This window comes from Phyllostomus hastatus, unplaced genomic scaffold (assembly GCF_019186645.2).
Source record: "Phyllostomus hastatus isolate PE091 unplaced genomic scaffold, TTU_PhHast_1.1 phas_contig_244, whole genome shotgun sequence".
Taxonomy (NCBI): Eukaryota; Metazoa; Chordata; class Mammalia; order Chiroptera; family Phyllostomidae; genus Phyllostomus; species Phyllostomus hastatus.
The window spans coordinates 2,478,567-2,502,325 of NW_025333796.1; the positions used below are offsets into that span (position 1 = coordinate 2,478,567).

The 23,759-nt window shown below is 68.0% G+C and overlaps 1 protein-coding gene across 1 annotated transcript; it reads right to left on the reverse strand.

Moving 5' to 3' along the window:
• Positions 1–3,901: 3,901 nt before the first annotated feature.
• Positions 3,902–13,456, reverse strand: SHH (sonic hedgehog signaling molecule). Its single transcript, XM_045837817.1, has 3 exons — positions 12,794–13,456; positions 7,389–7,650; positions 3,902–4,687 (listed from the first exon to the last, which is right to left on the reverse strand). The coding sequence occupies exons 1-3, from the start codon at positions 13,091–13,093 to the stop codon at positions 3,909–3,911; spliced, it is 1,341 nt and encodes a 446-aa protein (XP_045693773.1). The 5' UTR covers positions 13,094–13,456; the 3' UTR covers positions 3,902–3,908.
• Between the last annotated feature and the right edge of the window lie 10,303 nt (positions 13,457–23,759).

Genomic DNA, 23,759 nt, shown 5'->3' on the forward strand with positions numbered 1-23,759 from the left:
TTGGCTCCCGCGTGTTCAGCATGAAGGCCCTCGCCCGGGCCTCCCCGTGTCCCCGCTGGCACAGTGACTCACGCCACCCAGGGGCGGTCCTTCCGAGTCCAGTCCAGCCGGTGCTGTGACAGTGCCCACAGCGCGAGCCCTGGCCCCGCCCACGCTCCGCCTGCAGCCCAGTGCGGTTCGGGCTCGAGAGCTGCCGTGCAGGGGCGGGCCTTCCTGTAAAGGTCCAGGCTGCAAGCATTCTGGACTCTGTGGGCCATGTTTTTGGGTTGCAGCCTCTGGTGCCCCTCCTAAGTGTGCCTCCCCACCCCACCTCACCCGTGGGAGCTCGGCAGCCCCCGCGGACCCTGGGCTCCGGCACAGCTGTGCCGACGGGCACTGGAGGCCCCATCGCACCTACGTCCCAGCAGGCACGAGCCGCCGCCCTCCTGCGGGCCTTCTCCCCAGCCGCTCGAAAATGCAAAGCCAGTCCAAGCCGGCGGGCCGCGCACAGCCAGGCCGAGGGCCGGATCTGGGCCACGGCGTCTGCCCCCGGTCCCCGGACGCGCCTCCCGTGTCAGAGGTGGGGGGACACCGGGGCTCCCGAGGTGTTTTGCAGTTTGCTTGTAAGACATCACTGGGAAGTCCCCTCCCTGGGCTGCTCTTGCGCGACCCCCTGGAGAGGGCCGTTCTCTCCTGAGGGGGGACCCCTTTCCCGAGCCACCAGAAACCCAGGCCGGCCCAGCAGACACTCGGCCGTGTTCTCGCCAAACCTTGCGACCGACCGACTGGGCTCCTCAGCACATCCGCCCGGCATTTCCCATGGGACGGTGAACCGACGGCAAAGGGGGTGTGAGGCGCCTCCTGCCTCCCCCCCTTCCCCCGGCCCGACCCCCAGCCCGACCCCCAGCCTGACCCCCGGCCTGGCCAGCCCCCCCCCCCCCGAGGAGGACTTGCAGCCCCGGGGGGCTCAGCGAGACCATCCTCTCACGGTCCCCGCGCGGCCCCGTGGCAGGAAGTGAGAGCTCGCCGACGGCGGCGTGGGGCGGGAATTCGGCCACGGAACGGACACGCGGAAGTCTCTGTAACTTCTTTCATTGTTCGGACGAGGGAGCAGTTTCCAGCACATTCTGACGCAGGTGTTTGACAGGAGGGACCGGCGCCGGGCCGGCGGACAGAGACTGGGGGCCTCTCGGGGTGGAGCGGGCCCCTCCTCCTGCCCCGGGCGTGGCTTCTCTGCGAGGTGGCTGCCTTCTGCTGCCCGTAAAAAAGAGAATTCTCCAGGCGAGGCTGAAAGCTGGACCGGCCGGTGGGAGGGGGGCTGGGTAAGTAACCAGTGTGCGTGGCCACTGTGCCCGGCCTGCAGGGGGCGCTGCGCAGGGCCTGCTGCCCAGGGCTGGTGGCCAGGACTCTGCCACTGGCACAGGCACCTCAGGGCCTTGCCAGCTCCCCACCCAACGGGCCACCCTGCTGATTACTCAGGTCGGTCGCCGCAGCCAGAGACGCTGCCGTGCCTGGGCTTCTGGTCTACCTCCGACCAGCTTCCATGCACACCGGGGCAATCAGCAGATGGGAACCACCCGACGCCACCAGGGCCCGTTAACCTTGAACCTGCTGACCACCTACCTACGGGACCAGAAAAATCTCCTCCAGGGAAACCGAGGGCCACTCCCCCTGGCCCCGGCACTGTGCACTTGGGGCCCGGCCCCCTGGAGGAGCCACGCCACGCCAGACCCTTGGCACAGAAGCCCCCAGGGACGCAGGCCCGGCCTCCGGAGCAGCTTCTCCAGCAGCTTCTCCCACTCTGCGGCCGTCTCCGGAGCAGCCCACAGAGCCGCCCGAGCAGAGCCCGGCTGCGCAGACGTCAGGGCTGGAAGCTCGAGGCTCGGGTGGCAGCGGCCTCCGGAACGCCAAGGCCGTCCAGGGCAGAGCCCTCTGGGCGGGGCAGCAAGTGTGGAGGGTCTCCTCCCCCAGCCCCAGGGACGCAGGCACCCAAGGACACCGGGCTGGGCCCCGGGGACAAAAGCCCATGCTCAGCAGCCACCCCGGACAGACGAGCGAGACGTGAGGACCGCAGCGTGGCCCTGAGGCCTCAGCGGCCGGGGCGGGGGAGCACAGCTGGACGCGCCCTCCGCCGTGGGCCTCCCCTGGGGCCCGCCGGGGGCCTCGAGGAAAGACAGATCAACATCCCGCCTTCTCCTGGGGGACCCCCCTTAGAGGCCGCCCCAAGACTTGGCAAAGCAGTGAAGGACCCTCCGACAAGGCCGGGGAACTCGGCTCTCCAACCCGGGCAGCTGAGGCCTGGGAGCGAGGTCCACCTACAACGACCAGGAGCCGGAGAGGAAGCCACAGGTGACAGCCCCCGGGCCACCTCCCCCTCCTCCTCCTCCTCCACCTGCGGGCCTAGCCGTCAGGCTGTGCCGGATGGGGGGGTGGCAGACAGTGCCCAGCACAGCGCCCCCACACTGCGGAGTGTGGGAGGACGGTCGCAGGACAAACACAAACAGAGCTGGGGCGTCTCCAGGGACGGACACCAGCCCGTGCGTGGACCAGAACTCACAGCGCAAGCAATGGGCCTAAACTGGGGGGTTGGGGGGGTTGGGGGGTTGGGGGGGGTTGGGGGGCCGGGAACAAACAAAAGGGCTGCGACAGGAGTCCTCGGTTCTTACTTACTGACCAGTCTGTGCGTGGCACGTTTTATTTCTATAAAACTATTACAAAATATTCAAAAATACAGTTTAGTAAATTTACAGCAGTTATTCTGAATTTATTATTAATGCAAAACATCCTTGTTTATCTCTGTACAAACTACAGGCTCCATCCGCGTGGGCTCATCGCTGAGTGCGCTTTTAAAAAATATCATTTTCTAATAAATTCTTTGAAGTTAAAAATAACAGAGATCTTCCAGTTTGTCCAGAAAGGAGGGGGGGGAGGAGGAAGAGGAGGAGGGGAGGAGGAGGAGGGGGGAGGAAGGGAGGGGAGGAGGGGGAGGAGGGGGGAGGAGGAGGGGGGGAGGAAGGGGAGGAGGAGGGGGGAGGAAGGGAGGGGAGGAGGGGAGGAGGGAGGAGGGGGGGAGGAAGGGGAGGAGGAAGAGGAGGAGGAGGAGGAAGGAAAGCGTGTGTGTGTGAGTGTGTAACAGTCTTGACTCCCAGGGACGTGGCCCAAGTGGTGGCGACAACGCAAAGATCACGCCAGAGGAGACGGCGGTGACGCTGGAAATTAGTTAAATTAAAAATAATATATTTTCATATTTTACACTATTTCAAAAATGAAATGTAATTCAGTTAAGTATTGATCTCTCAAAAAAATCTAATTTACAATTCTGTGTATAAAAATAGACTTTGTGGGCCCCCGCGAAGCGCGTCGTAGTTTGCACGGGCTGAGGAGCGGGGGCGGCGGCGGCGGCGGCGGCGGCGGCGGGGAGCGCGGGGCGCGGCTTTCCGGGCGGCGGGGCCGGGGACACGTAGAAAAATAGACTCTGAGCAGGTCGCTGGGCCTCACAAAATAATCTTTCCCCTGTGAGCTCAGTTCACACGACAATAATAAATTATCCGAGAAACAAACTAGTTAAGGCTCTTGAAGGTCCGGTTCATAGTATTTAAAACATCTGTTCATACCCAACAAATAAATAGCCAGGAGACGTGAAGAAAATCGTCGAAAGAATAACCAAAAAATAAAAAATAAAAAATAATAAAAAATAAAAACGAACTAAACACGATGCCAGAACTTCCCCAGGGCCTTGGTTTCCTTATAGTCTACTTTGGGCTGTCCTACTTTATTATTATTATTATTATTATTATTATTATTATTAATTATTATTATTATCATCAACGTCTCATTCCGTGCGCTTTTTCCGTGTGTCTTTTGCTGTATCTTGCTGTTGCCCCCCCCGCCCCCCACCCCGCGCTCCCCGCCCGCCCCGGCCCCGGCCTTCAGCTGGACTTGACCGCCATGCCCAGCGGGTGCAGGGCCTCGCTGTCCAACAGCCAGGTGCCTATTTGGTAGAGCAGCTGAGAGTACCAGTGGACGCCCGGCGCGTCCGCCGGCCCTGGAGCGCCCGGCGCGGGCTGGGGGGCGCGGCCGCCGCCCCCGCCGCCCCCGTCCCCGCCGCGGTCCGTGCGCGCGGGCGCCAGCGCGGCCAGCAGCGCGTGCGCCAGGCGGAAGGGCGCGAAGGCCCGGTGCGCCCAGCTGTGCTCCTCGATGACCGCGTAGCACGACGCCAGCACCCGGTTGATGAGGATGGTGCCCTGCGCCGTGAGCGGCGCGTACGCGCCCGTGGCCTCCTCGCGCAGCGTCACGCTGTGCACGGCGGCCGGCAGGAGCCGGCGGTCCCCGCCGCGCTCGGCCACCACGTACACGCGCTGGCCGGGCCGCACGCGGCTGGCGAAGAGCGCCCGGCGCCCCGGCGCGCCCCCCGGCGGCCGCCCCGCGCCCGAGTCGTTGTGCGGCGCCACGAAGAGCAGGTGCGCGGCGGTGAGCAGCAGGCGCTCGCGCGGCTCCCGCGTCTCGATCACGTAGAAAACCTTCTTGGCGCTGTCGTCGCGGTCCAGGAAGGCGAGGAAATCGCTGTAGAGCAGCCGGCCCTGGTCGTCGGCCGCCAGCACGCGGTCCCCGGGGCGCAGGTCCTTCACCAGCTTGGTGCCGCCCTGCTCCAGGTGCACCGTGGCCGAGCCCGGGAAGCAGCCGCCGGACTTGGCCGCCACTGAGTTCTCTGCGGGGAGGACGAGGAGAGAAGAGCGGACAGGACCGTGAGTCCCGAGGCAGAGGCGCGTGCGGGCAGCGGCGCGCGCTCGGCCTGCCGCGCGCCCAGACGGGGACGCGCGCAGCTCCGGGGAAGAGTTAGGGGACGGTGGGCCGAAGACCTCCCCCCTGGAGCCCCGCCGCCTGGGCGACAAACTTCACACGCAGACACATTCCTTCACGACTCTCTCAGGGTCGGGCTGGCGGTGATAAAGGCCGGCCGGCCCCACTCCTTCCTCCCACCCCACCCCCCGCTCAGTACACACCCGACTTCGCCACGAATTCAGAAGGTATTTGCACTCCACTTGGATTCCTCGGGAAGCCTCCTTGAGCTCACCCGGGCGCCTTCCCGCCCGCTCCCCACCCCCCCCCCCCCGCGCCCGCGCTCCCCACCCCCACCGCGCTCCCGCACCCGGCCGCGCCGCGGGGACCCCTCGCCCGCCTGCCCCCAGCGCGCAGCCAGGGGGCCTCTGGGGTCGGTGTTTTGGGGGACGGGGGCGGGGGTGAAAACAGCTGCAGTAGTTGTAGCAACTGGACAAACATTCCAGAGAGCCGGCCGAGGTGTGAGAACCCGGCGTTTGTGTGGATTTTCCCGTTAAAACCCGACAGAGGGCCCCGCGCTGGGGTTGCGGTGGCGGCGCTGGAAGGGAGACGCTCTCGGAAGAGGGGACACTTCCACGTCCCCTCTCGCCGTTGGGGCTCCCGGCCGCCCCCTCCCTATTTGCTCAGGTGCACCGCCTCCCCCGCCACCCCCCCCGCGTTCACACGCGGGCTCTCCAGAAGCCCGGGCCTCGCAGGCACTATTTGCACAGCCAGGCCCCTCTTGCAGGCTCTCAAGATGTGTATTTGAATTTTAAATGGCGGGACCTGCTCGAGCGCTGGTAGCCGCCGAGTTCTCAAGGCCCCTTGACGACGCGCTTTCTCGAGCCCTCGGTGGCTCTCTGTCCCGAGGACAATGATCGGAGCGGGCGGCGCGCGGGGGGCCGGGAGGAGGGGCGCGGAGGCCCCAGTCTTCTTTGCATTCCAATCTCTGGGATCAGGCTTTTTGCAAATAGAGATCGCGAGAAAGAATCTTCCTGCTGGAATTACAGAGGGTTTTTAATCTTCTCATCGGTTTCTCCGGCATGAAGTGCGGGCCTGGCCGCGGGAGGCCCGCCGGAGCCCCCCGGAATGCGGCCCTGGACGCAGACGAGCCCGAGTCGTCGAGTCGCACGACCCTGCTTGACACGCAGCGCGCTGCGCCCCGCCCGTGTGCGCGGAATGCCAATGAGCGGCTCTGCGCGGCCGGGGTCTGCTCCCCGGCGGGGTCCTGGGGCCGGATTACCGCTGCTCATTTGCGAAGAGACCTCTAGGGACCCCACCCCACCAGGGGCGCCCCCTCCAGGGGGACCCCGCGAACAGGGGTGGCCCCAGGGGGACCGCGCGCGCACGCGCGCGCTCGAGCAGAGTCGCGAGGCGCCGGGCAGGGCGCGCCCAGTCCTGGGGCACCCGTGCGGGGCGGGGGGGGGGGAGCGAGAAGCCCGTCCCTGGCAGAGACGCGCGAAGTGGGGGCGCCTCCTCCCCTTCCTCCAGGACTGGGACCCTTCCCCACCGTCCCCGACGCTCCTTTTCTTTCACTTTTGTGCAAGGAAGCCACTATTTCCTTCATCTACGAAGCGTGTCTTGACACTTTAAAAAGTGTTTTTCTACTCACATCTGCTATTAAAACCCAGTTTCGAAGACCAACAGGCAGGACCGGGGAGGGGGGTGGGGAAGACGCGGTTCCTCCGGAATTCAGCGCGAACTGTTTTGCTAAATGCGCCAACTTATGCTGAGACCGAGACGTGGCACAAACAGTCGCCAAGTTGAGATATTCGCGCGTGTGGGCGTAAAGCCTTCCTTTCAGAGCGATTCCTCGCCAGCGGCCGCGTGCGGCGTTGCAGGCCCGGGGAAGCGGCGCGCGGGTGCGCGCGCGCGCGCGGGGGGGGGGTCTGGCCTGGCCGCAGCTGCAGCCTTCGCTTCCCCGGCCCGGCCTGCGGGCGGCAGGCCGGCCCAGCTGGCTCCTAACGAGCCGGGCAGGGCTTCTGGGCTTGCGGCGTCCAGATGTTGGAAGTGGCGACTGCTGGGTTTATTGCCTCCCACCAGGCCTCTCCCCAAAGGCTTAGCCAGTGAGTTAAGTGAGTTTAGAATCCACAGGCGCGCATGGGGAGGGGCGAGGCCGAGGGGCTTAGGCCCAGGACGGAACCTCTTGTTCTGGGACAGGCAGGGGGGCTGGTGAGCTGTCGGTCCTTAAGCCCTGAATGAGAGGGAGGCCGAGGCCAGACCTGGCTGACCACTCGGGGCTGCGGTCTCTTACCAGGACAGTGGGCCCCCTTTCTTTCCTGAGTCCACCACTTGCAGTGGGGCTCCGGAAACGGGGGTGGGGGGTGGGGATGGCCCAGGAGGCCGCATGCCCTGGGCACCGGAGCTCAGAGGGCCTCGGGCCTCTCCGGTCTTGAGGGGCGAGGGCAGTTCCTGGCCAGGGACGAGCCTCACAGGGGGTGTGGCCGCCAGAAAACACCGTCCCGGTCTTCACCCACCTTCCTCCCTTCCCTGGCCCGCAGCCCCCTCCCCATGTTTTGGCTGTGCCTTCAGTCAGGCCAAGGGGCACGCAGGTGCCACCTCGTGGGCGTGCGGCAGCCCCGGGTACTCACCTGCCTTCACGGAGCAGTGGATGTGGGCCTTGGACTCGTAGTACACCCAGTCGAAGCCGGCCTCCACCGCCAGGCGCGCCAGCATGCCGTACTTGCTGCGGTCGCGGTCGGACGTGGTGATGTCCACGGCGCGGCCCTCGTAGTGCAGCGACTCCTCCGAGTGGTGGCCGTCCTCGTCCCAGCCCTCGGTCACCCGCAGCTTCACGCCGGGCCACTGGTTCATCACGGAGATGGCCAGGGCGTTCAGCTTGTCCTTGCACCTCTGTGGGGAGAGAGGAGAGGAGAGGAGGGTGGGCACGTCGGCACCCGCCCACACCGTGTCTCCCCGGGACAGGGGCCGGCGGAGGGAGAGGTGGGAGGATGGGGCCGGAAGGGGCCCAGTCGGCTCAGAGGAGGTGGCCTTGGGCCGGGGCGGCGGGGGCGGGGGCGGGGGCGTCCTTGCAGGAGGAGCAGCTCCTCGGAGGTGGGAACCCATGGCCCGTCTCCCAGTCCCGACCCAGCAGAGCTCCGACCGGGGCCTGGGGCGTGGAGGAGACTTTTCGGAAACAAGCGAACTCTGTGCGTGCGTGCGTGTGTGTGTGTGTGTGTGTGTGTAGACACAGGCTGCAGAACCCACCTGGGGACCTTTGGCCATGCCTCCCTCCTCCTGCAGAGTGCCCCCCACCGCACCCCCAGCCCTGGCTTCGGCCCCCTTTCCCTGCACCTGTGCGCGGCCCCACCCTCCCCCCGGGCCCACTCCCTCCCCTGGAGGCCAGAGAGAGGCCCAGGGTGCGACTCGGCAGGAACCGGGCAAGACACACTGTGCTCCTCAAAGAGCTAAAAGCCCGGCCTTATCGGCGGACCCTCCCTCCCGCCCTGCGCCTATCTGAGGTGAGAATGAAGCCAAAGGTGGGCAAGGCGGCGGGGAGCCGATAGCCCGGCGGGAGGGGCGGGAGCGGCCGCCGTGAAAGGCGGCGGGGCGAGTGACGACGTTCCGCGCGGGCCGGGCCGGACCACAAACAGGCTTTATCTGGGCGGCCGCATTCCTCGGCCGGCCCCGGCCCCGGCCCCGCAGAACTCCTTCTGCCGGCGTTTCTGTGCTCTGATTGTGTCTCTTGTTTTCCTTAACCTGTTCCCTTCCCCCTCTTGTTTTCTCGGCCCGGCGCGGAGGCACAGAATGGTGTCCGGCAAGTTTGAAGAGCAAACTTCAGAGGGGGAGGGGGGCGGGGAGGGAGGGGGCGGGGCGGGAGGGTGGGGGATGGGGAGCCAGCAGAAAAGCCTGAGGCCTGGGAGCCCCTCGCCGGGGGGAGTCTCCCTCGGGACACCGCCCTTCACCTCCCCCACAACACACCCCCGCAGGGGAGCTGCCGGGGGGACGCACACCGCGGTGCGCGGAGCTGGGGTCTCCGGACAAACGCGCGTCCCAGCGAGGGAAGCATGGAAAACAGCTGAATCCAGTGCGTGCTCGTGGGCTCCCCGCCCCCCCCCCAGAACTCTCTGGACGCCTATCCTGATTAGGGGTGCGGGATCTCAAAGAGGGGGCAGTGAGAACGTTCTGAGGGGGCATCCCCTGGAGAGGTCCGCTCGAGGGGAGGGGGCGGCAGTTTCAAGGTGAGGTCTGCAGGGGGCAGCGCTGGCCTCCCGCAGGCGGCGGGCGCTGGGCTGGAAAGGCGGGCGCATCCAGGACCCTGATAACCGCGTGGGGGGGGCTCATTTCCGAAAGAGTGGAGGGGGGGCGCCCTGGCAGGAGGGGACGGGACGGATTGCGCCGGAGGAAAAGCTCTGTGTACGGGGGCAGCAATAAAACCCAGTGATACGGTTGCAGAGTTAAACATCCAACAAGTGGGGGAGGGGCGGCCGGGGTAACAGGTCAGCGCTGGCAGGTCTCTGGGCCTGACAGCCCTTTGCTTAAAAAAAAAGAAAAAGAAAGAGAAAAGAAAAAAGTCGGAAGGGCAGAGTTTGAGTGAGGTCATCTTGAAGACTGAGCGCGTTTTACATGAAAATCAATCAGTAAACCAGGGTCAGTGCAGAGCCGGGATGTGGAGCCGGCGGCGCAGGCGCACAGCGCCGACACGCACGCTCCCGGAGTCCCGCGCCCCCATCCCACCGCAGCGGCGGTCTCCCGGGGGGCGCTTGGAGCTCTCCGCGGCGACTCCCGGGGCGGCGGGCGCGGGGAGGGCGGGGTGGGGAGGACACACGACCACCCCTACGTCCTGAGCTGCGCCGCTTGGGCCAGAGGTGGACGACCCGGGCGAGGACGCAGGCCCAGGCAGGCCCGAGTCCGCGCCCCGCGCCTCCGCGCCCTCCCCGGCGCCCCCCGGCGCGGCCTGGGCGGGCGGCAGCGAGGACGCGCCGCGCCGGAGCGGGCCATCAGTTCACTGGGTCGTGTGCCGCGAATCAAGCCCGACTCTGTGCAGCCACCGTGAAGGCCGGCGGGGCCGCTCGGCCGCTTTGTGTCGCGGAAGCCGAGCGGCTCTCCGCGCCTGAGCTCCCGCCGCCTCCCCCGTCTGCGCAGACCCTGGGCGCCCAGCGCCCGGGAGGGAGCGGGACCTGCACGGCCCGTGGCCCCAGGGTTTCCCCAGCGCGGAGGAGGAGGGGCGCTTCGACTTCAAAAGAGACCCCCCCCAGCTCCTTCCCCATTCCGGAAAACCAGGCCCCCCCGTCAAAACAGGAAAACACTCCTTAAACCCAACCTGAGCGCGGTGCCCCGGGGCTGCCACGCACCCAGAACCCGACTCATCCTGGCGTCTCAGGCCGATGCCCTCGCGGCCCTCGGGCCAGCCCCTCGCGGCCCCCCGGCCCCTGCGAGTCCCCGGCCGCCGGCACCGGGCCGCGCACCCGCGGCCTGCGGGGACAGGGCGTCTGCCTGCGCTCCCCCCTCGCGGAGTTAATATTAACCAGCAGCTCCTGCGTTCCAGAGCTGCTCTCAAAGTTCCACTGGGGACCATCTTGCCATGGTTGAGGGGCTCGGGCCGCAGTCACGTTGGAGAGACAGAGGCGCACGGAGCGGCGGAGGGACGGCGAGACAGGGGAGGAGGGACACGCACCTGAGCTCGGAGTCCAGGTGGCTGCCCCGAGCGAGGGGCCAGCGCGCGCGCGGGTCCCCGGAGGAGCGCTAACCTCCTCCGGCCTGGGGGGCGGTCCGCGTCACCCCTTCACCCCAGCCCTGCCGCTCGGCGCCGCGGCTTCCCCTGCTCCCCCACCACCGCCCCGCCCCCCCCCCACTCATGGGATCAGAGGAAAAGGAAGCACAGGAAGGGATAAACCAAGGGCACCTTCCAGGCCGCCCCCTCGCCACCCACGATTTTGGGGGACATTGCGGGGGCCTGCGACCCCAACCGGGCCTGGCTCTCCCCACCTCCCCCCACGGTGGCTGCCCCTCCCCCGTCCTTTTGTCCCGGGAACGGGAAGAGCCACTGCCCAAGGAAAAAAAAGTATTTGTTTTCGTTTCTTCGTCTGAGGAAAGTTGACAGAAGGTCAGAAGTTCAAATGCTGCCCGCGCACGCGGCGGCGGCGAGAGTGGCGCGGTGCGGGGCGCTGGGCCGCGGGGCACCCAGGCCCCGGAGGAGCCTGCGCTGCGCCCTGGCACCGGCCTCCGCGCCCGCGCGCAGCGACCTGGGCCGTCGGGGCCCTGCTCCGATCCGGGGCCGACTGGCGCAGGGCGCGTGGAGGGGCGGCCGCAGTCCGCCCTGTGCGCTGAAACCCGAGCCGCGGGATCGATCGGGCCCGCGGTAAGTGGAGCCGAATGCGTCTGCCTGGGCGCGCGGCTCCGCGCTCGCAGCCCCGCGCTCGCAGCCCCGCGGCCAGGCCCGGGCTCCGCTCCGGCGTCGGCAATCCGCACTAGGGGGTGGATGCTGACCCCTCCCGGTCGGCGACCTCTGGTGTCCCCGCCCCCCGCCTGCTCCAACCTCTCCTTCCTGCTCCCCGTCTCCGAGGGACCCCGGGAAGGCCCCCTCCCTCCCGGGGGAGCAGGGTGACCCGGGGTCGGGGCCCCGGTCAGCTGGAGGACTGACTGCCCGCCGGCGGCGACGGGGGCGCGCTGTGCGCCGGAGGCCTGCGCAAAGTTAACCGCGGCTCGCGCCGCTCTGGGCACCGGCGCGCGCGCGGCCACACTCGAGGTCCAGATTTAAGGTGGTCGGGCCAGATGAGAGAGAGAGAGAGCGCGCGAGGGCGAAAGGCCCTCTCCTCCGCTGCCCTCCTCCCCCCTCCTTCCCCGGCTCCCCGGCTCCGCGGCTGCCTGCCCTTGTCCTGGCTGAGCTCCGCACCCAGGCCGGGCTCAGGCTGGGCGCAGAGGGCCCGGAGGTGGCGTCTCGGTCCCGCCACCCCCACCCCTTCGGCCCTCGCGCCCGTTCAGCGCTGCTCCATCAGCTGCGCTGCGGCGGTGCGCTCCTAGCCCTAAAGGTAGGACTTGAATATTTTAATAGGGCAATAAAAAGGATGTTGACCTATATTCGCCAGGAAATCCATTTCTAGCTTCAGCCCTACGTGCGCGGAGTTTCAGACAACCCACCCTGGGCGGGGAGACTGGCAGCCCACGGTCTCCAGCGGCGGCGGGGAGGGAGAGCGGCGCGCGGCTGCTTTGGTTCCTCGCTGCAGCCCCCTCCCGCGTCCCCAGGCGAGCAGGCTGAAAGCTGGACCGCTGCGACGCCAGCAAGTTCCAAGTCCCTCCCCTCAGGTGCCGGGCGGGGAGCAGGAAAGCGCATCCTTAAAGAAATATCGATACACTCGCCCTGATGGGCACCAGTGCCGCCGCCGCCGCCGCCGTGGAGTCGCAGCAGGGCGGTGTGACATGGCCAGGGACCGGCCCCCAGCCTCTGGAGCCCGGTGGTCGGAGCGGCCGCCGGGCTCTTCCCGCGGAGGGCCTCCGGTGCGGCGCGGCGGCAGGTGGGGGGGGGGCGGGGAGTGGGAAAGCACAGCGCAGAGGAGGGAACCCGGGAGCCCAGGCGTCTGATGCCAGAAGCTACCTCTGTCCGGCGACCTGTGCGCCTGTCCTTGTTTATAGGAGGTTTCTTCCCCTTCCCTCCACGTCCGCCGCAAACTTGGGAAGGACAGACGCACGCCCCCGCCCCCGCCCCCCCCCCCCCGCCCGGGTGAAGGTCTCCTCCGGCGACCAGCCAGCGCCGAGGCAGGGCGCGAAGGCCGTCCCCGCCGGAGCGATCAAATCAGGGCGGTCCTCGGGCCGCGTCTCCGGGGGCCTCCCCGCCCCCACCCTGAACTTCTGCGGCTGGACCGCTCACCTGCACTCCCTGCAGGGAGAGGGAGGGGTGGCTGGCGGGCAGGTGGGTGGGGAAGGCCGGGGCGAAGTCGCGGAGCGATCCGCCCGCAGAGCACGCACGCCGGGTCTGGAGCGCCCGGGCCGGCGCCCCGGAGCCCCCTCGCTCGCTCGCTCGCGGCCCCCCGCTCCCCGCCCGGTGACCGGCTTCTACCTGAGTCATCAGCCGGTCGGCTCCAGTGTTCTCCTCATCCTTAAATATTATGTCGGGGTTGTAATTGGGGGTGAGTTCCTTAAACCGCTCCGAGTTCCGCGAGATCTTCCCCTCGTATCGTCCGCTGGCCCCCAGGGTCTTCTCGGCCACGTTGGGGATGAACTGCTTGTAGGCTAAGGGGGTCAGCTTCTTGGGGTGCCGCCTCTTCCCAAAGCCGCGGCCGGGTCCGCACGCCAGCGCCGGGCACAGCAGCAAGGAGGAGACCAACGCGGCCAGCAGACATCTCCCCACCAGCGGCATCGCGTCCCTGGACACCGGCGGCTCCCCCGCCGTCCCCGCGCGGGTCCGTGCGCGCGGGTGCGCGGGCGGCTGTGCGTGCGCTCTCCCTGCCCGGCCGGGCGGCGGGCTGGGCGGCTGGCTGGCTGGCTGGCTGCTGGCTGCTGGATCCCTCGCTCGCTCCCTCGCTCCCTCGCTCGCTCGCTCGCTCGCCCGCCCGCCGCCGCCGCCGCCGCCTCCCGGCTCTTTCTCTTTCTATAGAACCCTGCCCGCCGCCGCCGCCGGCGCGGGGGACTCGCGGCCGATCCCCACCCAGACGGGGGCTGGAGCGGCCGGCTGCTGCTGGTGGCCGCGAGCGCCGCACATCGGAGTCGGGGCGGGAGGCGGCACTCGGAGACAAAAAGCGTCTGATTTTCAATGGTAGCGAGCCGAGGGAGCGTGTGCGCGGGGGCCTGCCTTCGGTACTATATTATAGCTGGCAGGGGCGTATCTGATTGGCCGCGGCAACGCAAGCTGCTTTCTCTTCTGATGTTAACCCTAAAAAAGACCAGAATTTTTTTCCTGTGGCTGCCGGGGCTTTATTTTCACCTGAAGGCTTCGAGTGAAAGGGGGGGGGGAGCCACCTCTGCCAAAGACGGGGGTGGGCGTGGGGGAGGCGGCGGCCGCGGGGACTGCCAGCCAGCACCCCGCTTTCTGCGGGTCTCCCGTCCCCCCTTTGCCGCCTCCGAAGGGGTGGGTGCTTCGGTGAAAAGCAACCGAAGTTTTCAAGGGCCAGCCTAGACGCCCCCCCCCTCCGCGAGCCCTGCCCCCTGAGCCGGCGTGGACCATCCAACAAGTCTGCTCTCCCGCGCTGGAGGGGCAGGGCTGCCCGGGTCCGTGTCAGTGGTTCTGCGCTCCCCGAGACGGGAGCGTGCAGGCCAGGGCCGCCTGCCCGCTGGGCACAGAGGGCCGGTGCGTGTTTCGGGGTGCCCCGCACCCTCGGATGGGAGGGGCGTCCTCCCCGACCACCACGGAGAGCACTGAGGTTCCGGGTGCTTCCAGGGCCCCTGCCGCGTTGCGGCGAGGGCACGGTTTTGGACCCTCTGGCTGTGGTGTGCTGGGGGGCTGGTGCCGAGACCCTGGACGGGGCCCGGAGGGTCTGGGTGCTGCAGCACCCGGCCTGCAGAAATGGTGGGTGCCCGTGGGGAGGTGGGCGGAGGCCCATTGTGCCTGGGGGCAGCGGGGAGTGGGCAAGGCCCTGCCCACACCACCCCCGCGGTCTGCCTATCGATCTGAGCAAAGTGCAGGCCAGGCCCGAGCAGAGAGTGGGGTGCAGGCTCCCTCTGTGGTGGGGGGGCCCTGTGGGGAGCGGCGCTGTAGCCAGAAGGGGCATCTGGACGGACGGACGGACAGACGGACGAGGGCCTGGTGCTCAGAGCTGGCAACCCTGGTGTGCTTACCCCCATGCCTCTTTCAGAGAAAAAGCCCCCCTCAAGCAGAAAAATAAAGTCAGACCCCCCACCCCAACCACACACAGGACATGCCCCTCCTCTCCCACTCTCGCAGGAATGGCTCCGGAGCCAGTCGCGGAGCCGGGGCCCTCGGTGTGGGGTGCAGATGCCGGCGCTGAGACGGCCAGGCCCTGCGCTGTCCCCCCACCATGAGGTGAAGGGCTGCCCCCTGCCCCAGCCCCGCCGTGAGGAGCAGGAGAGGCCAGGTCTGAGGCCCGGGCCGCAGCACAATGGGGCCTGCCCAGCCGCGCAGGCAGGCAGGCAGGCAGGCCCGCCGGCAGACGACGGCTCGGGTGCAGGTGAGGAAGGGGCTGCGGGCAGCCTCGTCGCTGGGCCTGGCCCGAGCCCTCCCCGGGGGGCCCCAGCCCCCCACCCCACCGTCCCCGCGTGTTCTGCCCTAGGAGAGGGGAGTCGCCGTGCTGGGAAGGACACCCACCCTGGGCACAGTGGGCGAGCCGCTCCCGAGGCCTGCCAGGTGCCGGGGCCTCGGGGTCCGGGCCGGGCGCTCCCGGTCCGAGCGGGCGCAGGAAGGGCCCACCTGCCTGGACCTGGGCGGCCGGCCTGCCTGGGGCACAGCGCGCAGAGGTGTGGCGCTGGGGACCCCCGGCCTTTGGCCCTCCCTCCCCTGCCGCAGCCCTGCGTCTGGCCTCGCCCCAGTCCCTTCCCTTCCCCCCACTTTTTTGCTCTCCCTCCCTGTGGCTCTCCCCAGCCACAGGCCGAGGGCCGCAGCGCCAGACCCAACCCTGCAGCCCCAGGCCAGGGACCCGGTGCCGAGGCCAGTGCGCAGAGGTGGAGGGGAGGCACGTGCCCCACACCCCCCCGCAGGTGACCCGGTGCATGCAGGGACCCAGCCCCAGCCACGCCAGCAGCAGCAGTGGCCTGTGTGAGGCGGGGGGAGGTGGGGGGGTGTGCCAGAACCTGGCTTGGGGCGCCCGGCGTGGCGCTGCTCTTGGCCTGGGGTCTGGAAATCCTCGGGAATGAAATGAGGATGCACCAAAGCCTCGCCCTTGACCCCTGTGTCTGAGGACTCCCCCGTCCCCGCCCTCGGGGGTGGCTGGGGGTGGGGAGCCTGGGCAACGCTCCACCGTGGTTTCTATTTATTGCTTTGGCTGCAAGGGCACTGGCCAGGCACCTGGGGAAGGGGGCCCCTTCCTCTCGTCTCCCCACCCCCCCACAATTCCTCGGACGCCAGACACCAGAGCCCCCCCCACTTTCCAGGGGTGCAGGCCGGAGGCTCCAGACCCCACCTCTGCCTGACCGGGCCACACACCCCAGGGCACCCCCGGGGTCCTTCTCTAGTCTGCTGGGCTCTGCCCCACGCCCCGCGGTCCCCACACCCCCGCCCCCCCCATCTCTCACCGGCATCCCTGCTGAGGACAGGTGGCTGCCCACCTCCAGCCCCCACCCCCGGGAGGCGCCGCCCCGGCCCCCGCGGCCCCGCCGGGCCCCACCACTAGATGGCCTCCTGGCTCTGCCGTCAGGCCGGCTCCCGGGCCGGGCCGGGAGTTGGAGCCGGCCGGGTGGGGCGGCCCCCGGGAGCAGGGTTACCGGCCGGGCCGTCCTGTCCTGACCTCGCCCCCCCCCCCAGTCCCTGCGGCCCCTGCATTTCCCGGGGCCAGGTCGGGGCCGCGGGAGCTGGGGCCTCCCCGCCAGGGCTGCAGCGCTCACACCCCCCGCCACCCCCGGGCCCTCTGGACTCCCGGTCTCTGGGGCCCTGCTCCCGGCTCCCGGCTCGAGTCTCCTCCTCCCCAGGCCCCCCTCCCTCGGACGTCTCCCCCCGGGGGTCCATCCACGCCGTCTCTTCCCGTCCAGCCAGGCCTTTCCGTTCCGCTCTGATTCCGTCCAGCCCGGCACGTCGAGTCCCCGCGCCCCGACGTCTCCGTGGGGCCACCCGCCAGGACGCACCCCCTGGGCCGGGGTGGGGGGGTGAGCCTCCTGCTCCAGGGAGCCCCTGGGCAGCTGGTCTCCTTGCCTCCTGGCCCCCGCCATGCCGGGGAGGAGGCGGTGCGGACACGCAGGCCTCTGCTGGCGGGGCAGCCGGGCTTGCGGGGAAGAGCCTTCCTCAGGGGGGGCAGCGCGCAGGGCGGGCACGGCCGGGGGACGGCGGGGAGGCCCCGCACCCCCCCGCCCTGAGTGACCGTCTGAAGCGAAGGCCCAGGTGACCTCCCGCGGCTCCTCCCCCCCCAGGACCTCGGTCCCGGCCCTCGCTGCAGCTGAGTCCACGTGGCAAACCTGCGGGGTGTCCGGGGTGCCCGCCTGAGGGGCGGCGGCACCCCCGGACGGGGATGTGCTTGTCTCCAGGAGTGGGGGCCTTTCTGGTGACCTTTCTCCTTGCCCCTCGGGAGGCTGTGAGCCCCCTGCCCACCCGCCAGCCTTGCCTCCCAGGTCCCCTGTGCCCCCCCAGCTGGCACTCAGAGCAGGTGTGGGCCTCGGGGCTCGGCTCAGGGACAGACAGGGACATGGGGTCCCCACGGGCGCTGCTCTCAGCCTTCATCTCCCCGGCGGCCCGTCCTCCTCCTCCTCCCTGTGCCGCCTGGTCTTCCGTTCACGCCCAGGGCCCAGGACCACCTGCAGCGTGTGCGGCCCTCACAGTGGTCGGGCTGCGTCAGAGCAGTGGCCAGGGAGCGTGGCCGTGCGTGGGACCAGACAGGGGTCCCGCCGTGGGGAGGCGGCCCGCGCCCAGGAGGGCGCCCATCCCGGTGCCCAGCCGCCGAGGCCCAGGTGAGACGCGGCTGCCCTCACCTGCGAAGGGAAGCTCCGTGAGCCCTCCTGGCACCCGGGGAGGGTCGCCCGGGGACCCCACGCAGGGATGGAACCGACAGGCAGGGCCTGGCTGCACCCCCACCCAGCGGTCCTGTCTCCTTCCTGCTCTACGTGTGCGAGTGTGTGAGGCTGGGTACGGGGCCTGTCCGGAAGGCGTCCAGCGTGTCCTAGGAAAGACGGACACATTTGCTGAAGGAGACACAAGACACAAGAAACATCGCACACAGGACAGTGACACCTCAGGCCCCTTCAAAGCAGGCACCTTGGGGCCTCCCACAGTTCTCCCAGTCTCCATCAGCTGCCCTGTCGTAGTTTCCTGAGTCTCATCGTGGTCTGAAATCTCTTCCCTTTCAAAGGCGATTTTAGTTTTGGGGAAAGCTGGGAGTCGCAGGAGCCAAATCCGGGCTGTAGTGGGGCTGAGTCACCTGGGCGATGTGATGTTTCTCCAAAACACTGTGCACGAGACGTGATGCGTGAGCAGGTGCGTTGTTGCGAGGAAGCTGCCCGTCACCAGCTGCCCACAGCTGCGGTCTTCTGCATCATCCTAACAGTTTCCACGGACGAATGTTCAGGCTTCACGCAAAATCGGATGCAGATTCGCTGCTCTGCTCGCTCAGTCACTTTGGATGGGACAGCCACACAGGGCACATGCTCACTCAGCAGCGCCTAGCGCCCCCACTGACGAGTGCAGTGAAGTCGTCATTGTTCACGCATGTGCATTCCAGTCCACGCTCCTCGGCTGCCAGGGGACACCGATGTCGTGCACACTGTTCTGGTTACATGAACCAAGGTTGGGTTTTTTCCGGACAGACCTCGTATGTGAGGGTGTGTGTGTGTGTGTATGAATGTGTATGTGTGTGTGAGTGTGTAACTGTGAGTATTTGTGGTTGTGTGTATATGAGTGTGTGCGTGTGCGTGGTTGTGTGTGTGTGTATGAGCATGGGTGCCTGAGTGTGTGTGTGCCGGGGAGCTGTGCCCTCCAAGGGGTGAGGGTCAAGGCTGCCGCGGGGGCAGGGGCAGGGCCGGGCCCTGGCGGAGGCGCCCGCCCCCGGTCTGCAGCCCTCGGCCGGCCAGGCTGTGGCGACCCAGGCCCTGTGCACCCAGGTGTCCCCTGCTCAGCAGCCAGGGGGGCAGCAAAGGGAGCTCAGACTCAGCCCCCACCCCCACCCCCCACCCGGCGGGGCTGCGGTGCGCACCCTGAGCCCCTGGACGTCTGACCGGGCTCCTCCCGCACCGGCCGGTCCTCCTGTCTGACTCAGATGCCCCGGGCCCTCCAGGGCTGGGCTCTCCCGAAGGACCTGAACCTGCGTGGCGGGGCCGGTGGCTGCCTGCCGGGCCCCCTGCGTGGTGCCGTGGGGGCGGGGGGGGGGAGGACGCACCTCCTCGGGCCTCGGAGACAGATGCCCAGCGCCCGGGGTGCTCACCGGCCCCCTTCTAGCGGGTGGCTGATGCTCCAGACTCGCCCCTCACTCCCCCCGCTCCCCCCCCAGTGAGCGTGCCCCTCCTGGTCCCTTAGGTGCACGCATCAGCTCCTCCGTCCCACACAGGGGGCAACCTCCGCTTCAGCATGGCTTCCCGGGGGCCTCCCGGCACTTGTGAGAGGCCCAGCCCAGTGTGGCATTGGGGGGGTGGCCTGGGGTCCTGCACCCCAGCCCCTGAGACAGGCGGCGCAGCCTCACGCCCTCGCCCCCACCCTCCCTCTAGCAAACACCCCCCCCCGCTGCTGTCCTGAAAGGGGGCAGTGAGCGGCCCCCTCATGCCCCCTCCCTGGCTGCCGGAGTCTCAGTGCGGGACTCGCCACCTTTCAAGGTGCAAATGCGCTTGAGGCCAGAGCAGCTGGGTGTGAAGTGATCGAACTGGTTTTAAACAGAGTGGACCCTGGCCGGGTGGTGCAGTGGGTTGGGGTGTCGTCCCGGGCACTGGAAGGGTCTCCGGTTCAATCCCCAGTCAGGGCACAGGCCCGGGTTGCGGGCCCGGCCCCCTGTTGGGGGCGTGTGAGAGGCACCGGATGGATGTTTCCCTCACACATCAATGTTTCTCTCCTTCTCGTCCTCCCTCCCTTCCTCGCTCTCCCAAAGAAAATACATGAAATCCTTAAAAATGTCGATACACATATCTTTAGGTGAAGATTAAAAGTTAAAAAATTAACGGAGTGGGGCCACCATGGGCCTCTTCTTTAAAAGAGGACAGAAGGGAGAGTCCGTCAAACTGAGTTAATTTAAATAATCTCACTTCCTGTGGAGACTCAGTTTCTGCGTCTGTCAACAGCCAGTGGGGACGCGCCTCCGTGGTGGGCCTGCGTGGGGCAGGCCCCGGCACAGGCGTGTCCCTGACTCTTCTTTTTCTAAGGTTTGTTTATTTATTTTTAGGGAGAGGGGAAGGGAGGGAGAAAGAAGGAAAAAAAAACATCAGTGTGTGGTTGGTTGCCTCTTGTGCTCCCCCTACTGGGGGCCTGGCCCACAACCCAGGCCTGTGCCCTGACTGGGAATTGAACCGGCGACCCTTTGGTTCACAAGCCAGCACTCAACCCACTGGGCCACACCAGCCAGGGCTGTGCCCCTTACTCTTAAGGGTGGCCTCTTAAGCAGTGTCACTGAGCATGACACGCCATGGCACTCTGGCCCCTCACGACATTTTTGTGACGATCTGTGCGGACCTGGAGCCCTGTGTGCCCCATGCCGCGAGGCCTTGAGGTGGAGGCTCTGAGGTGGCCCTCTCCCCGTGGCGGGGGAGGGGAGGGAGCCTGGGTGACGGTCCCTGGGGCCCCCCGGGCGTCCTCTGCCTCTGCACCCGTCGTCCTTGCCGTCGCCCGGCCCCCGACCCCACGCCGGTGGGTTTGTGCGGGGTCCCTTCGAGCTCAGTGCTTCCCGCTCAGAAGCCAGCTGTGCCGCTGCGTCCGGCCCCGGCCTGCCCCCTGCGTGCGCCCCCTGCTCCCTGAGAAGAGGAGCGCGGCCCTGGGTGCCGCATGCGCGTGTGCGAGCTCTCCCTCGCCCTGGGGAGTTTCCACCCCCGTTCTCCTGCACGGCTCTCCGTGGAGGCCGGGTGGGGCGGAAGGGGTGGCGGCTGACGTCCTTGGTGTCAGGGCTGGAAGGACGCTCGTCCCCAGCTCTTACCATGCCCCCCCCGCCCCCGCAGGGCGCCCACGGCAGCGGGCTCGGGAGCAGGTTTCAAACCACGTGCCCACGCGGCCACCCGGCGTTCTCCTCCAGCCGTCGGCGGGGGTGGGCACAAAGGGGTGGCCACCCGAGGCAGCGGCTCCGTACCCCAGGCGGCAGTAAACCGGGTCATTGGGCGAATCCCATGACACGCGGCAGCACGTTTCCACTGTCTAGTCACATGCCGTCCCCGTCAGTTTGCTGCGAGCTTCCACGCGGTCTGCGCTTCTGTAACGCCCGCCCGTTAAAGCGACCGCCGCGGCCGAGGGCTGCTCTGCGGCCTGGCCGGCTCCCGGGGCCCCGTTGGGCGCGGCGCGGCGAGGGGGAGGGACGGCGTCTTCCGAGGACAGCCCCGGAGACCCTGGCGCACCGCGGGTCCCCAGACGCATCCCGGACGCACCTGGTGGCCTCTGTCCCCCTTCAGCGTCGGGGCCTCGGTCCCTCCGACCCCCCCAGACGCTGTGCCCAGGTGCCCTGTCATGGGACAGCTCATCTGCCGGTCACCTTTCCTTGCAGAAATAATCAATGCTAATCGGTAATGGCTTCTGGGCAGAAGTTCAATTCTGCTGTCATCCTTTGGCCGCCAGCATCATAACATCATCCGAGCGGCCCCGCGGGCAGGGCTGCCCGCGTTTCACCGCCGCGGCGTTCGGAGTGTGGAGCGGTGGAGAGGGCCCCGGGGGCGGGCCCCCGGTCGGCGTGCCATACGCCCCCCCCGCCGTGTTATTTGCCCCGACGCACGGAAGTCCGTATGCTCAGAATGTAAACCTCCCGGGTGCCTGGGGCCCACGGTCTCTCTTCGTCCTCCGAGAACTGACAGGTGCCGTGGACGCCACCCCGGCTCAGGGAGGCGGCCCTCCTGCGGAGGGAGGCCATGGATGGAGGCAGGCAGCTGGCCCCGGTCAGCGGCCGGCGGTCCGCCGAGAGCCGGAGGCGCAGAGACACGAGCCCCTCCTGCGCCCACGTCTCCGTGGCCGAGTCCCGCAGCGCACGCGGGCGTGGGAGTGAGTGGCCATGTGGGGACCACTGTCCACCGTCACTTTGGATCCCTCGTCCCCTCACTAGGGCCCTGCACGCTCCCCTGCGGGGTCTGGGCTTCCCTGCGGGTTCGGGCGGGGCAGGGCTCTGTGAGAATGACTGACGGTCGTAGTCAGAGCGGTGGAGGCGGGTCCACACCAGGTGTGACCCTCGGGTGCTCTGTAGGGGCCTTCAGAATGGTGACCGTTGTCTTGAATCTTCTCTCTCTCTCTCTCTCTCTCTCTCTGTCTCGTCTCCTAAGATGGGCTTTGTTAAAAACAACAACAACAAGGAATTTGCTCCTGGTCCGAAGGTTTCCAAGGTATTTGCGATGAAGGAATAAAAGTCCTGCTAAAATATTTATACATCGAAACAACCTCAGAAGCCACACACTCACTCAGGCCTTTCAGCCTGCTGTTCTGAAAGCAGATAAATCATGGGTCAGGGCGCGGAGACGGGGACCCTGTGTGGGCAGAGGGCGCGGGCGCGGCCGCCGGAGAGAGGGCAGCGGCTGGGGGCGGGGGACCTCCCGGGACCCCTCCGAGTTTCTGACTCATCAAAAAAAGAAAGAAAAAGGAAAAAAAGGACAAGAAAAAAAAAAGCGAGCTCGTGAGGCGTCAGCTCTGGACCGCTCTGTGCAGGGTCAGAACGTGGGGAGGAGCCTGGCGTCCGCCCCGACCCCGGGTTCTGTGGGTGCGGGAGTGAGGGGCTGGCGTCCAGGGGCCGGGTCGGGCGAGGGCAGCCCTGGAACACGCACCGCGTGACCCTCGGGCCGGAGGCCAGGCTCCAGCCAGCCTTGGCGTGCAGGGGGCCACGACCCCCTTTATCTTCCGGGTGTGGAGGGGCCGGGGCGGCTCGGTGATGGGCCCCCCCCCCGTCAGTGTCCTTGTACGCCGCCTACCAGCTCGCGTCCCGAACGTGCCGCCGACCCCCTGCTGAGATCGCCCAGCCCGCCCTTTGGCGCCAACACGAGGCCGGCCTGGGGCTCAGTGCGGGGAGGAGGAGGAGGGTCGGGGAGGCCGTTCCCGGCCCTGTGGTGGAAGACCGGGGTGGAAGGCCGGGGTCAGAGGTTGGCCGAGCTCTGTCGGCGGAGCCGGGAGCTCCAGGCCTGGGACTGACACGGGGGGCGGGGGAGGGGCTGGGTCGGAGCACAGGAGCACAGGCCGGAGAGAGGTGTGGGCGGGGCGGCTTCGACCCCAGGCGGGGTCACAGCCTCGGACGTGGCCAGCCTCCGTCCAGGAGGCCCCAGCAACGCGTCGGCAGAACCGCCGCCCTGCGTGCGGCCTGCGCGGAGGGCCCCGGGGCTCAGGCGGGGGCAGCGCGGCCGATTCTGAGACAGCAGCTTCAAGCTCAGTGAACGGAATCAGAGGAAAACGAGTTAAAGATGCGAGTGTTGGGGGGGGGGGTGTAGTTCCCTCGGAGTCCGGCTTCTGCCCCACGGCGTTTCTCACGCGTGTGGCGCCCGGCGAACCGCGTGCCGTCAGGCGGCAGAAGGGCGTGAACCCGGACACGGAAGGACAACGAGAGGACCTTCTCGGGGACGATCGGGTTCGGTTCGCGGACTTGGTCTCTGTGGCCGTGCGGGCTTATGGCCGCGAGTGTGGATCGAGAAAGGCACACGTTTTCACCGAAGACGCCATCTCGGTCCTCGCGACCGCCCCCGACACAGACGCCCTGTGCCCGGGCTCTGAGACACGGAGCTCCCGGGGGCGGGGGGGGGGTACACGAAACCAGGGGTGGGGGCAGGGTGCGGAGGGCTTGGCCTGGACTCTCAGCGTCACGACGGAGCTGGGTGTCTCTCCCGCGTGTCTCGAGGTCACGGTCCCGGGGTCAGACCTGCAGGTGGTTTCACCGGTGCCCTGGGAGCCCGGCCCTGAGCCGTGTGTGCACGGCGTGTGGCGGGCACGGCCGAGTCGCCCACGCGTGACTCAGCATCTCCGCAGCCGGCAGCCCTTGCTCCCCGAGGCAGCGCAAAGGCTGCAGACGGGCGAAACCAAGTCACGGACTCGGCGCTCTGTCGGGCCGGCACGGGCGGCCTCAGAACCGCGGACGTGGGGACCGTCCCCCGTCCCCCCGGGTCGGGGAGGCCGAGCCCTCACGGCGCTCTGCCGCGCCCTCCGCGGGCAGCCGTCTCGCCGTCTCGGCCTGACCCCTGACACTGGTCACCGTCGAGGGTGTCTGTGGTGTGTGTGCACCCCGGAGGCCAGCATGGACGCCCTGGGGGGGGGCGTGCGTGGTGTGGGGGGGTCACCACCTGCCGCGGCG